This window comes from Saimiri boliviensis, chromosome 1 (genome assembly GCF_048565385.1).
Source record: "Saimiri boliviensis isolate mSaiBol1 chromosome 1, mSaiBol1.pri, whole genome shotgun sequence".
NCBI lineage: Eukaryota > Metazoa > Chordata > Mammalia > Primates > Cebidae > Saimiri > Saimiri boliviensis.
Genome location: NC_133449.1, coordinates 1,465,176 through 1,478,092, shown reverse-complemented (window position 1 = coordinate 1,478,092; position 12,917 = coordinate 1,465,176). Strand labels below are relative to the sequence as shown.

Genomic DNA, 12,917 nt, shown 5'->3' with positions numbered 1-12,917 from the left:
GTTCCGTGCGTGTCAGGAGGGCTGTTTCTGAAGAGTCTGCGTCTGTGAAACGCGATGAGATCGCTCTGGGCTGCTGTGGAGATGCTGTTGGAGGAGGTGTGTCCCCCACTCACTCTGCTCTGGTACTTTGCCAGTGCCCAGGAAATCACAGATGCCTTTACCTGTCATTATTGGCCTTGCTGGAAGTTGTACTACTGATGAACCCACAGAGGACCCTGACTTTATTATGTAAAAACGTCATTTTCAGCAGCAGCTGGTTACTCACAGATCTGTGTGCAGGCACGCGCGTGGGCGCGCGCACACACGTACACGCACACGCACGTGCACACACACACACACAGAGCACAGAGGAGAATGCAACAGCAGCTGTCCCTGTGGGATGAAAAACTGCTTTGTAATTTTTCAGTTTTCCAAATTGTCTTCCATGAGCATATCTTTTACAATTAGGGCAAAAAATGTTCTTTAAGGACTGAATGAAAGAGACATGGAGTTGAGGCCTGTCGGGTGATTTATCCGGGTCTTCAGGGTGGAGCGGCTGCTCCGAGCCCGTCCCGTCCGGTCTCTTAGGCTTTGGAGCCCTGTTGGTGCCGAAGCACAGGCACCCCCAGTGCGAAGGTGTGGGTTCCGCAGCTCCTGCTCCCCGGTCCTCTCCTGACCTCCTGTGGTTGTGGGGGTGGGGTGGGCAGGCAGGGCGTGGAGAGGAAATGTTGGAGTTGGCGGCCTCTGGACGTTTCTGCTTTTCTTGGTGGATGAAACTCCAGCCTCAGCTCCCAGGCACATTCTTGGGGAGAAGCGTCAGAGCCCATCTTGTTATTTCAACAAGTATTTACTGGGCACTGTCTACTTCTCAGACGCAGGGTGAGACTAGGATGAGAAGCACCGGGCATGTGAGTCCCGGCCCCTTCCCAGCCCCTGGTGCTGGCCTCCTGGCAGAAAGGCCATGCTCTCTTCTCCAGAGAAGGAAGAGACGAGTCACTCAGTCACCTCGCTGCTCCCTCCCTTTCTTCATTTAGTCTCAGGATCAGATCTGTAAACATTGCTGTGGCAGCCCAGCCAGTGGGTTCTGCTGCCACCACCAAAATAAAGCCATCTGGAAACCTCCCCTCGAAGCCAGGCTGTTTGATATTGTTCCTTATGAGGAATTGCATGTCCATTGTGTGTCATTACATGCTGATTATAGAAAGATTTAGACTCGGGGAAAGGCAGAAGGAGAAAGTAAAATCATCCCAACAAGGTGAAATCACTTTCTGCATTTGCTGTTGACCTAAGCAGCAGGCAGAGGCACATGCCCTCATTTCTTCACTTGCTGTTCCACATGCCTGTCAGGGCATGCCCTCTATGCCAGCCACTGTCCCGGGTCAGGGCCTACAGCCACAAACTGAAGAAATAAAAACCTCAGCCCTCAAAGATCAGACCTCCCAGAGAAACACAAAGGGAAAACCAGAGAGAGGGCCCTGCACCTAAGAAGCCACAGCGAGTGACCCAGAGAGAAACAGCAGGCGGGAAGTGGGTGGGCTCCTGGGTGCTATTCTCCATGTGCAAAGGTGACACTGGAGCAGGGACCCAGCAAGGGCGAGGGGGCCTCCCTGGAGCATCTGAGGGGACTGCGCATGCCCAGGCTTGGAGGCGCAGCCACGTCTGGGCACAGTGGAACAGCAGGTGGTCAGTGTGGCTGGAAAGGGGGTGCAGGAGGGGCTGATAATGTCAAGGAGATTTGTGCTCCACCAGAAAGGGCCTGGAGCGAATATAAGGATGTCATTGGCCCTGTATGAAATGGGTGCCTTAGGGTTTCCTACAGAGAAGTAACGTGGTTTGACGCATTTTAAAGCATCAAGCTGGGTTACCACTCTGCATGGGGTGAGGGCAGATGTGGGCAAACCAGCCCTGGGAAACTGGCCAGGGTTGGTGCTACCTGCTCTGGTGGCCAGGTCTGGTCTGGTGTGAACTGGTGGCCATTTTTGAAAAAAGTGAATGTACTGGAGGGAGCCGGGAGACCAGCCCCTGCAGCCCCTGCAGCCCCCGCAGCCTGGCCAGGCATTTGGGAGGAAGCGCTTTTCCTCCTGGCGCTCTGCTTTCTTGGCTCTGTGGTGGGACTTCCTAAGAGTAGCTGTGAAGATAGGGCCAGGCATCTCAGCTCACTGTTTCAGTCTCTGGGAAAAGTCAGCCAGAACGGAAGCAGGGTGTGTGTTTCTGACTTACTCTCCCCAGCCGGGAAAATGCCTCACTTCCAGTTCTTGGCATTCATATGTGGATATTGTGGACACTGCTCCCCCTCAGAAAAGGGGCTACCTCTTGTTTCCTTTAAAGGTGTCCATAGTGACACCTATGGTCTTGACAAGCAGAAACTGGCCAGAGGAACTTTAGAAAAAGAGGCAGTGAGAGCTCAGAACTCTGTGAGTGTGTGCACACGTGGAAGTGTGGGTGTGGATCTGGAAGCATGTTTGCATGTGAATGTGTGCATGTGTGAGTACTGAACATTTAAGCATGCATGTGTGTGCACATGTGCGTGTGAGAGTAAGCACACGTGTGCATGTGTCTGCACCTGTGTACAGGCATGGGAGTGTGCATGCATGATAGAGAGAGAGAGAGAGTGTGTGTGTGTGTGTGTGTGTGTGTGTGTAGCTTTTCAGCAGGCACGGCATGTGTCTGTAAAGGAGCAGTTCTGAGGAAGGTAAAGGTCTAGGATGGATGACTGTGGGGGAAGCACTGTCACAAACAGAGGTCTGAGTGTGTCTGACCCCAGGACATCGAGTAGTTCTTGCTCAGAGCAGGTGTCTCGAAGGCGAAGACTAGGAGCTGTACTGTGCTTAGGAAGAGCTCTTTCTCATCTGTGGAGCAGTGGCCCAGGCTACCAAGTTTGGAATTTCTTCTGTAGCTAATGGGCAAAGATGGAAGGTTTCTGAGCAAGAAGGTCACCTAGCCGGAGCCTGTGTGAGGCTCCTGGGAGGGCACGCTTGCTGTGGGGAGGATCCCCTTCTGGAATTGAAGGCCAGTGTCGTGGAAATCAGTCCCAGGACTCTGCCAGAATGGAGAGGAGGGCACAGGGGCCAGGAACATTTTGAGAGGAAGCATGAAAAGTGACAATATTTTGGACATTGGGGGAGGAGAGCATGAAGCCTCAGTGGACCATGATGTGCAGCGACAGGTGTCAGGAAATCCCCTGCTCCGTGGTGTGTGCTGTGGGGGCTGATGGTGTGTAGTCATGTGGAGGTGTGGTGTGGGGGCTCATGGTGTGTAGTCGTGTGGAGGTGTGGTGTGGAGACTGACGGTGTGGAGTCGTGTGGAGGTGTGGTGTGGGGACTGATGGTGTGTAGTCATGTGGAGGTGTGGTGTGGGGACTGATGGTGTGTAGTCATGTGGAGGTGTGGTGTGGGGGCTGATGGTGTGTAGTCGTGTGGAGGTGTGGTGTGGGGGCTGATGGTGTGTAGTCGTGTGGAGGTGTGGTGTGGGGACTGATGGTGTGTAGTCATGTGGAGGTGTGGTGTGGGGGCTGATGGTGTGTAGTCATGTGGAGGTGTGGTGTGGGGACTGATGGTGTGTAGTCATGTGGAGGTGTGGTGTGGGGGCTGATGGTGTGTAGTCGTGTGGAGGTGTGGTGTGGGGGCTGATGGTGTGTAGTCGTGTGGAGGTGTGGTGTGGGGACTGATGGTGTGTAGTCATGTGGAGGTGTGGTGTGGGGGCTGATGGTGTGTAGTCATGTGGAGGTGTGGTGTGGGGGCTGATGGTGTGTAGTCATGTGGAGGTGTGGTGTGGGGGCTGATGGTGTGTAGTCATGTGGACATGTGGTGTGGAGACTGATGGTGTAGAGTCTTGTAGAGGTATGGTGTGGGGGCTGATGGTGTGGAGTCTTGTGGAGGTATGTGTGGGGGCTGATGGTGTGTAATCGTGTGGAGGTGTGTGGGGGCTGTGTTGTGTGTAGTCATGTGGAGGTGTAGTGTGGGAGCTGATGGGTACAGTCGTGGAGGTGTGGTGTTGGGGGCTGATGGTGTGTAGTTGTGGAGGTGTGTTGGGGGCTGATGGGTACAGTTGTGGAGGTGTGGTGTGGAGGGGCTGATGTGTGTAATCATGTGGAGGTGTGGTGTGGAGGGGATGATGGTGTGTAATCGTGTGGAGGTGTGGTGTGGGGGCTGATGGTGTGTAATCCTGTGGAGGTGTGGTGTGGGGGCTGACGTGTAATCGTGTGGAGGTGTGGTGTGTGGGGGCTGATGGTGTGTAGTCGTGTGGAGGTGTGGTGTGGAGGGGATGATGGTGTGTAATCGTATGGAGGTGTGTGGAGGGGATGGTGTGTAATCGTGTGGAGGTGTGTGTGGGGGCTTATGGTGTGTAGTCGTGTGGAGGTGTGGTGTGGAGGGGATGATGGTGTGTAGTCGTGTGGAGGTGTGGTGTGGAGGGAATGATGGTGTGTAGTCGTGTGGAGGTGTGGTGTGGAGGGAATGATGGTGTGTAGTCGTGTGGAGGTGTGGTGTGGAGGGGATGATGGTGTGTAGTCATGTGGAGGTGTGGTGTGTGGTGGCTGATGGTGTGTAATTGTGTGGAGGTGTGGTGTGAGGGCTGATGGTGTGTAGTTGTGTTGAAGTGTGGTGTGGGGACTGATGGTGCGCAGTGCTGTGGAGGTGTGTGACTGTCGGTTACACAGGACATGTAAAGTGAATTTGGAGCAGCGTCAGCCTGTGTCTGGGAACGCGGGTTGGGCTCCCACGTCAGGGGTCTCCCACGGGAAGGCATGGCTGCTGGTTGAAAGCCTCAGACCGCTAAGTGGGGAGTGCAGTTGGGCCGGGAAGAGGGGCTGTGGAGAGGATGCCTGCGTTTGGGCCGGAGGCAGGGAGGGGCAGTTTTCACAAACGGGAGGCGGGCAGGCGTCCAGCAGGCGTCCAGCGGGCAGGGCTCCCTGCATGGTGCCCCGCAGGTTTTGTGAGCTGGGGGCAGATGGCCCATGTCAGAGGCGGGGGTGCCAAGGGTCCCGGGCTGGCACGCGTCCTCCGGGGAACTGAGTGCGGCCCGCTTCCCTCCGGCCCCAGGTTACCACTACAACGACCTGGTGTCCCCGCAGTACCTGAACCTCATCGCCAACCTGTCGGGCTGCACGGCGCACCGGCGCGTCAACAACTGCTCGGACATGTGCTTCCACCAGAAGTACCGCACGCACGACGGCACGTGCAACAACCTGCAGCACCCCATGTGGGGCGCCTCGCTGACCGCCTTCGAGCGCCTGCTCAAGTCCGTGTACGAGAACGGCTTCAACACCCCGCGGGGCATCAACCCGCACCGCCTGTACCACGGGCACGCGCTCCCCATGCCGCGCCTGGTGTCCACCGCGCTGATCGGCACCGAGCGCGTCACGCCCGACGCGCAGTTCACGCACATGCTGATGCAGTGGGGCCAGTTCCTGGACCACGACCTGGACTCCACGGTGGTGGCGCTGAGCCAGGCGCGCTTCTCGGACGGCCAGCACTGCAGCTCCGCGTGCGGCAACGACCCGCCCTGCTTCTCGGTGCTGATCCCCCCCAACGACCCGCGGGCCCGGAGCGGCGCGCGCTGCATGTTCTTCGTGCGCTCCAGCCCCGTGTGCGGCAGCGGCATGACCTCGCTGCTCATGAACTCCGTGTACCCCCGGGAGCAGATCAACCAGCTCACCTCCTACATCGACGCGTCCAACGTGTACGGCAGCACGGAGCAGGAGGCCCGCGGCATCCGCGACCTGGCCAGCCAGCGCGGCCTGCTGCGGCAGGGCATCGTGCAGCGGTCCGGGAAGCCGCTGCTGCCATTCGCGGCGGGGCCGCCCACCGAGTGCATGCGGGACGAGAACGAGAGCCCCATCCCCTGCTTCCTGGCCGGGGACCACCGCGCCAACGAGCAGCTGGGCCTGACCAGCATGCACACGCTGTGGTTCCGCGAGCACAACCGCATCGCGGCGGAGCTGCTGCGGCTGAACCCGCACTGGGACGGCGACACCATCTACTACGAGACCAGGAAGATCGTGGGCGCCGAGATCCAGCACATCACCTACCACCACTGGCTCCCGAAGATCCTGGGGGAGGTGGGCATGCGGGCGCTGGGGGAGTACCGAGGGTACGACCCGGGCGTCAACGCCGGCATCTTCAACGCCTTCGCCACCGCGGCCTTCAGGTTTGGCCACACGCTGGTCAACCCGCTGCTCTACCGCCTGGACGAGAACTTCCAGCCGATCGCCCAAGGCCACATCCCCCTGCACAAAGCCTTCTTCTCTCCCTTCCGGATTGTGAACGAGGGCGGCATCGACCCCCTGCTCAGGGGGCTGTTCGGGGTGGCGGGGAAAATGCGGGTGCCCTCGCAGCTGCTGAACACGGAGCTCACGGAGCGGCTGTTCTCCATGGCGCACACGGTGGCCCTGGACCTGGCGGCCATCAACATCCAGCGCGGCCGGGACCACGGGATCCCGCCCTACCACGACTACCGGGTCTACTGCAACCTGTCGGCGGCACACACGTTCGAAGACCTGAAAAATGAGATAAAAAACCCTGAGATCCGGGAGAAACTGCAGAGGTGAGCTGAGGAGGCCGCGTGGGGTGGCTCGCGTACCTAGGCACCGGGAGGACCCAGACTGGGTGTGTGTGTTGTCTCTGTGTGTGTCGGGCAGAGGTCATGAAGGTCAAGATGGGAAGGCCTGCGGCCTCCGGGGGCTGGTGGCTGTGGGAAGCGGGCAGAGCCGGGGTGGGTGGATGGCGGAGGGCCCTTCCACCCGCCTTGCCGAGCTGTGGCACGTTTTCACCATGGAGGTGAGCTATGCCTTTGTGGCAGAGGGGCTGACTGCAGAGAGCAATGAACTGCACTGGAAAATACCAGAACTGACACTGGCTGTTCGGGGCCTCAGGCTTCTGCTCTTGTGCTGGGGCAGAGAGAGGCAGAGCTTGGTGTCTGCAGAACCTGGCCCTTGGGGCCACCACCCTAAGGCTTGGCCTATAGTGTCTCCCGTACGTGTCGTCCAGACCCGGGTCTGTGGGGTCACCTGCCCACGACTGCCACAGACAGCACGACTTCTGAGCCACAGCCTTGGTCACCTGTGGGCGCAGTGCTTGTCCTGCCGTGAAAGCAAAATGGGAGGCCGTCAGCCCTGAGACAAGGACAGCTGGCCAGGTGGATCAGGGCACCTTGGGCCACACGGGGTGGCAAAAATGGCAGTTCCATAGGCAAAGCAGCAGCCGTGGCACTACCCAGGTCTAGGTCTGGGGTAGGATCAGGGCTGCCTGGCCCATAGCCAGGCCCTCGCCCAGGACTCTGCCGTGGTGGGGTTCTGATTCACGTTCTGAATTCCCCAAAGTGTAGACATCCAATGACTCTCCTGTTTTCTAGATGTTCACATCTGTCTTTTATTCGCTACCTTTCTTTCGTGTTATTTCTACCAATTTATTTGCTTTTTGTATTTTAAGGAAATAAAAATAATTGCAGTCGGGCGCAGTGGCTCACACCTGTAATCCCAGCACTTTGGGAGGCCAAGGCGGGTAGATCATGAGGTTAGGAGTTCAAGACCAGCCCGGCCAAGATGCTGAAACCCCATCTCTACTAAAAACTACAAAGATTAGCCAGGCACGGTGGCAGGCGCCTGTAATCCCAGCTACTTAGGAGGCTGAGGCGAATCGCTTGAACCTGGGTGGTGGAGGGTGCAGTGAGCCGAGATCACGCCACTGCTCTTCAGTCTGAGCAACAGAGTGACTCGGTCTCAAAAAAAAAAAAGCTCATCAGTGTTTTCCCTTTATGATTCTTCACAGTCCTTGGTTTATGAATCAGATCCACAGATCACTGTGTACTAGGACATGTTCATTCCCATTCAAAAACATTGTTTTAAAAAGAAGAAAAATCTTTCTTAAGACTGTCTTCTCGTATTTTCTGAACTCTCCAGTTTCCTCCTAAGTTACTTAATGCTGAAGTTAGGACATACCCTGTTTGTTTGGATCTGGACTGTGCCTTCTAAACAAAAGTGATTTTTAACTTATAATTTATTGCGGGTAATGAATAAATGGACATGATGTCCTATTAAGTTTAATATGTTCCAATGTTCATTTAAATAATGCTCTTAAATTACCGGCATTTGGAAATGTGTGCACATTCCATTAATCCAGTGTAATTTTTTGTCGTGGTTTGCTGAGTTAGGATTGATGTGAACTGTCTGTGTTTTTTATGTGCTGACATACCCTCCTTTGTTCTTGTCCAGACGGACACAGATGACTCTCCCAGCTGATTCTCTCTTTTGCCAAACTTATTTCAAAACAGTTCAAATCGCTCTATGTGGAGCCCAGCACTGGGTGGACCACAGACTTGGTGCGTGCTAGGCCCCTGGTAAAGACGTTAGGGACGTTCCCCACACACCGAGCCACTTAAGTTATGTTTTTCTGTCTCAGCCCATTGCTGACTAAAGGGAAGTGAAACAAACTTGAGAAAAGTTACATGACCATCGGAGGCCATGGGGCTGGGAGGGCTTCACAGGGCAGAGGGGCTGCCTGCAGCAGACCCTAGAGATTGTGTAGTCTGCTTTGTGGGCTCTTAGGTAAAGATGTGTCTCACGGCCTCACGGTAAGCAGAGGGCATGGGGGTGGCCTGGGCTCACCTCTCCTGCCCATCCCCAGCCGTGGGGCATCCTGGGACTGCACGTCCTCTTTGGAGGAAGCTCCTTGGATTCGGGTGGAGGCTTCAGACTGGTGAGTCTGAGGAATGTGCCTATTCCAGCCCCTGTGATGGTGGGTCCCTCCCAGAGGTGGGGACAGAAAGAGAGCAGGGCGCCTGGAGCAGGAGGGAGTCCCCTGGGAAAAGGTGTGGGCGCCTCTGGTGACCCCAGTGTGCTGTTCTCAGCCACAGACCAGATGCCGCCGGGTCCTCCCGACCAAGTTTCACTCCCAGGGGACATCTGAGAGCTAGAAGTTCAGCCTGAATGTCATAGAACTTAGAAGAAAAAGGGACGATTTGTCTTTGAAAGACTAAATGCTAGTTTACATGAAATTGTGTTTATTCTACTGCAAGACCAATGGCCCTGCCTGTTCATAGCAGCAGACTCTTAATCCCTGAGGCAGTTCCTGGTCACTGATCTGAGTTTTGCAGAAAAGGGCAGTCTGAATTATAGAATACATGTGTGTTAAACATTTAGTTGAGCTTTGAATAGCAGTTGAAACAGGCATCATCTGCAGCCTAGTCAAGTTCTAAGATGAGATCAGAATGATTTGTCAAAAGCAGAAGTTGTGACATATTGCTTATAAGCCTGTATTTCTAAGGAATTGGAAGAAATTGATGAACATGTTTGTTCTGAAACATTTAAACCTAATTTTTTTGCCTGATCGTTGCTTAGCAAATATTTTCTTTATGGCAAATATATTTTCAATATGTAGTAGAATCAAATTTTATTCTTTAAATATGTATCTATAGACTTTTAAAAATAAACACATGAACAATAAACTACATACATTTAGTTATATATAGTTGATCATGTTTATTTCAAAAAGATTGGAAGGGTATACATTATGATGTTAAGTGTGGTTATCCCTGAATAGTAGGAAAAGGTGTGGCTTGAATTTTCTTCCTTACATTTTCTTGGCTTTTCTAAATTCTTGGCTTTTCTAAATTTGTTCTAATGAGAGAGAGAGAGCGAGAGACTGTGTGTGTGTGTGTGTGTGTGTGTGTGTGTGTGTGTGTGTGTGTCATATATATACCAGAAAGTAGGGGAAAACCTTTAAAGCATAGTGGAGAGATGCTTCAAAGAAGAAAGATTTTCTTTGTTATGTCAAATCTAAATCATCTAAGACAGTGACAGAAAGAAGGAACTGCTCTCCTGTTTGCGGTGTTTTTACCACAGGTCGGTTTTCTCCTCGTGTTTCAGGCTGTATGGCTCAACACTCAACATCGACTTGTTCCCGGCACTCGTGGTGGAGGACCTGGTTCCCGGCAGCCGGCTGGGCCCCACCCTCATGTGTCTTCTCAGCACACAGTTCAAGCGCCTGCGCGATGGGGACAGGTGAGCGCCCGCAGCGCCAAGAGGAGGTCGCTCCCCAGCCGGCTTCTCTGGGACGCCGGAGCAGAGGAGCCGCCCTGGTAGAGGATGAGGAAGCCACTGAGGCCCTGGTGTCTTCTGTGCACCCGTGGCTTGCGTGTCAGCCTCAGAACTCGGCCACACCAGGTTCAAAGAGGCTTCCCGCCCCTTCATTTCTAGGAACATTTCTGCTCCTGTAAACCTACTGAACAGTTCATACAGGGAAACCACTGTGGGACTTCAGAGCATTTGGGCTTCGGGAAAGATCTTCGTTTCCTCTCTAGTCTTGTGTTACTATTTTACTTGAATGCAGTGGAAAGGCAGACCCTACCTACGGCTGTTTGGGCAGACAGCCGCCTGCCACGCTGAGTTTTTTTTAAGTTGCCAGTTGTCTTTGCTGCTAGTCAGAAGAGCTAACACTGTCGTGTGGACACCAGAGTCTCTGCCTTTGCTTTTGTTGTTGAGTAGGAGACGTGAGCAGTGTGTGGGTCCGTTTTTGAGTGACGCCTGATCAAACACAGTGGTTTCTGCATTGCTGTGAACTGAGTCAGGGAGGTTTTCACTCAGCTCCTGGTGGCCTGTGAGTCTCCTGCCCTTCTCTGATCCTGCTCTCGTTCTGGGGAATCCAGGTTGTGGTACGAGAACCCGGGCGTGTTCTCCCCGGCCCAGCTGACTCAGATCAAGCAGACATCGCTGGCCAGGATCCTGTGCGACAACGCAGACAACATCACCCGCGTGCAGAGCGACGTGTTCAGGGTGGCGGAGTTCCCGCACGGCTACGGCAGCTGCGGCGAGATCCCCAGGGTGGACCTGCGGCTGTGGCAGGACTGCTGTGAAGGTGCGTGCCACGGGCGCCACGCCTGTTCCCTTTTCATCCCTGGTGTTGGTGACTGGTTGGCGGGGGCTTAGTTACCTGCAGATGTCATCCTAATCCTCAAAACTGAAAGCAAAATATTCAGCTTTTGATTTAAATGTGCTGTATCCAGGCCGAGGTGGACTGCAGAGCCAAAAATGTAGACAAATTCTGAGGAACTGGCAGTGCTGTGGGAAAACAGTCACGATCTCTGAAACACTGTGCAGAGAAACAGAAACCCAGACTTCAGCAAGCTGTGCCCCTGGTTTTTCCTTCAAATCTAATGTGTGTGCAGCTTCCAGTACTTGGGTTAGCCTATCTATCTGTATCCACAGATAAAAGACGAAAATCAACATCTGAAAGAAGCATCAGGTTTTCTTTAAAAATTATGCTGAATGTTCTAAATATCTGTAACCTAAATAACTAAAGATAGGCATTATGAGACATCTTATGAAGGAGTGAGAAGTGCCCTGCAGGTAGGAGGTGGTCTTATAATCAGTGTGGGGGCCTGTAGCTGAGGGATGCCCTGACACCAATCCCACAGCACCCCCGGCACTCGTGTCCTGGCGAACCGGGTCCCTCTTCCCTGCAGAGGCATCAGATGCCTGCTGCATGCGGCAGTGGTGTCCTGGCACACCAGGTCCCTCTTCCCCACAGAGGTGTCAGGTGCCTGCTGCATGCGGCAGTGGTGTCCTGGCACACCAGGCCCCTCTTCCCCACAGAGGCATCAGGTGCCTGCTGCATGCAGCAATGGTCTACTGGCACACTGGGTCCCTCTTCCCTGCAGAGGCATCAGGTGCCTGCTGCATTCGGCGATGGTGTCCTGGCACACTGGGTCCCTCTTCCCCGCAGAGGCATCAGGTGCCTGCTGCATGCAGCAATGGTGTCCTGGCACACCAGGTCCCTCTTCCCCGCAGAGGCGTCAGGTGACTGCTGCATGCAGCAGTGGTGTCCTGGCACACCAGGTCCCTCTTCCCCGCAGAGGCATCAGGTGCCTGCTGCATGCAACAATGGTGTCCTGGCACACCAGGTCCCTCTTCCCTGCAGAGGCGTCAGGTGACTGCTGCATGCGGCAGTGGTGTCCTGGCACACCGGGTCCCTCTTCCCCGCAGAGGTGTCAGGTGCCTGCTGCATGTGGCAGTGGTGTCCTGGCACACCGGGTCCCTCTTCCCCACAGAGGCATCAGGTGCCTGCTGCATGTGGCAGTGGTGTCCTGGCACACCGGGTCCCTCTTCCCCACAGAGGCGTCAGATGCCTGCTGCTGATGGCGCTGGTTCCTCTGGCTGAATTCTTGCTTCGCATTCCTAACCCCCAGTCTTGGTTAACCTCCATTTCCATTACTAATTTGAAGATAATTTTGGCTTTATTCAAACTATGATCAGAGCCCCATCAAATACCCAGACTGGGGATGTTTAGAACCCAAGCTGTGTAGCACTCACTCATGTGGTGAGGGAAGAGGGCCCACCGTGGTGGGGCGATCTGGGGACATGCAGTGAGCCTGGCGTGACTGGGAGGGGGAGGCAGGGCCAGACCCCGGCGTCGCCTGGCACTCTGGAGCTTGTGCTGTCTGTGGACGCTTGGCAGTTAAAGGAGAGACGCACAAGCCCAGACGCTGTACACATATTCTCCTCCACCTCATTTCTCCTCAAGTAATAGTTCTGAACAAGATCTTATTTAATTCAGTGTGCATTAAAATTTGCATTGATAATAGAGCTGTGTTTTAGCAGCTTCTAAGAAAGTGTGTGCCTGTGTGTCTGTGTGCGACTGTGGGGTGTATGGCGGAGGAGGGGTGTGTGCCTGTGAGGTGTGTTGGGGGTGTTTGTGGGGTGTGTGCGGGGGGCTTGTGTGGGTGTGTGTGTGGATGTCGGGGCGTTTGGGGGGTGGGGGTCTATGTGGGGGGGTGTGGGGTGGTGTGGGGAAGGTGTGTGTGTGTGTGTTGTGTGTGATCTAATTCTGTGTCTGCCTCCTCATCTGCCTTCCCCACCCACACACACATGCATGGAGGTATATATATAGGAGAAGTCACATAAAAATTAAATTATGCTTGCTACAAACCAGATTTTCCAAATAATT

General features: G+C 54.6%; 1 protein-coding gene across 2 annotated transcripts in view; it reads left to right on the top strand.

Annotated features, from left to right (window-relative positions):
- The window catches only part of PXDN (peroxidasin), a 101,734-nt gene that overhangs the window by 79,312 nt on the left and 9,505 nt on the right, over positions 1 to 12,917 (top strand). For both annotated transcript variants that reach the window (XM_039477059.2, XM_074393418.1), the window contains 3 exons: positions 5,019 to 6,522; positions 9,842 to 9,976; positions 10,621 to 10,829. In XM_039477059.2, coding sequence (XP_039332993.1) covers positions 5,019 to 6,522; positions 9,842 to 9,976; positions 10,621 to 10,829 — 1,848 coding nt within the window. The remainder of the gene's footprint in view (positions 1 to 5,018; positions 6,523 to 9,841; positions 9,977 to 10,620; positions 10,830 to 12,917) is intronic.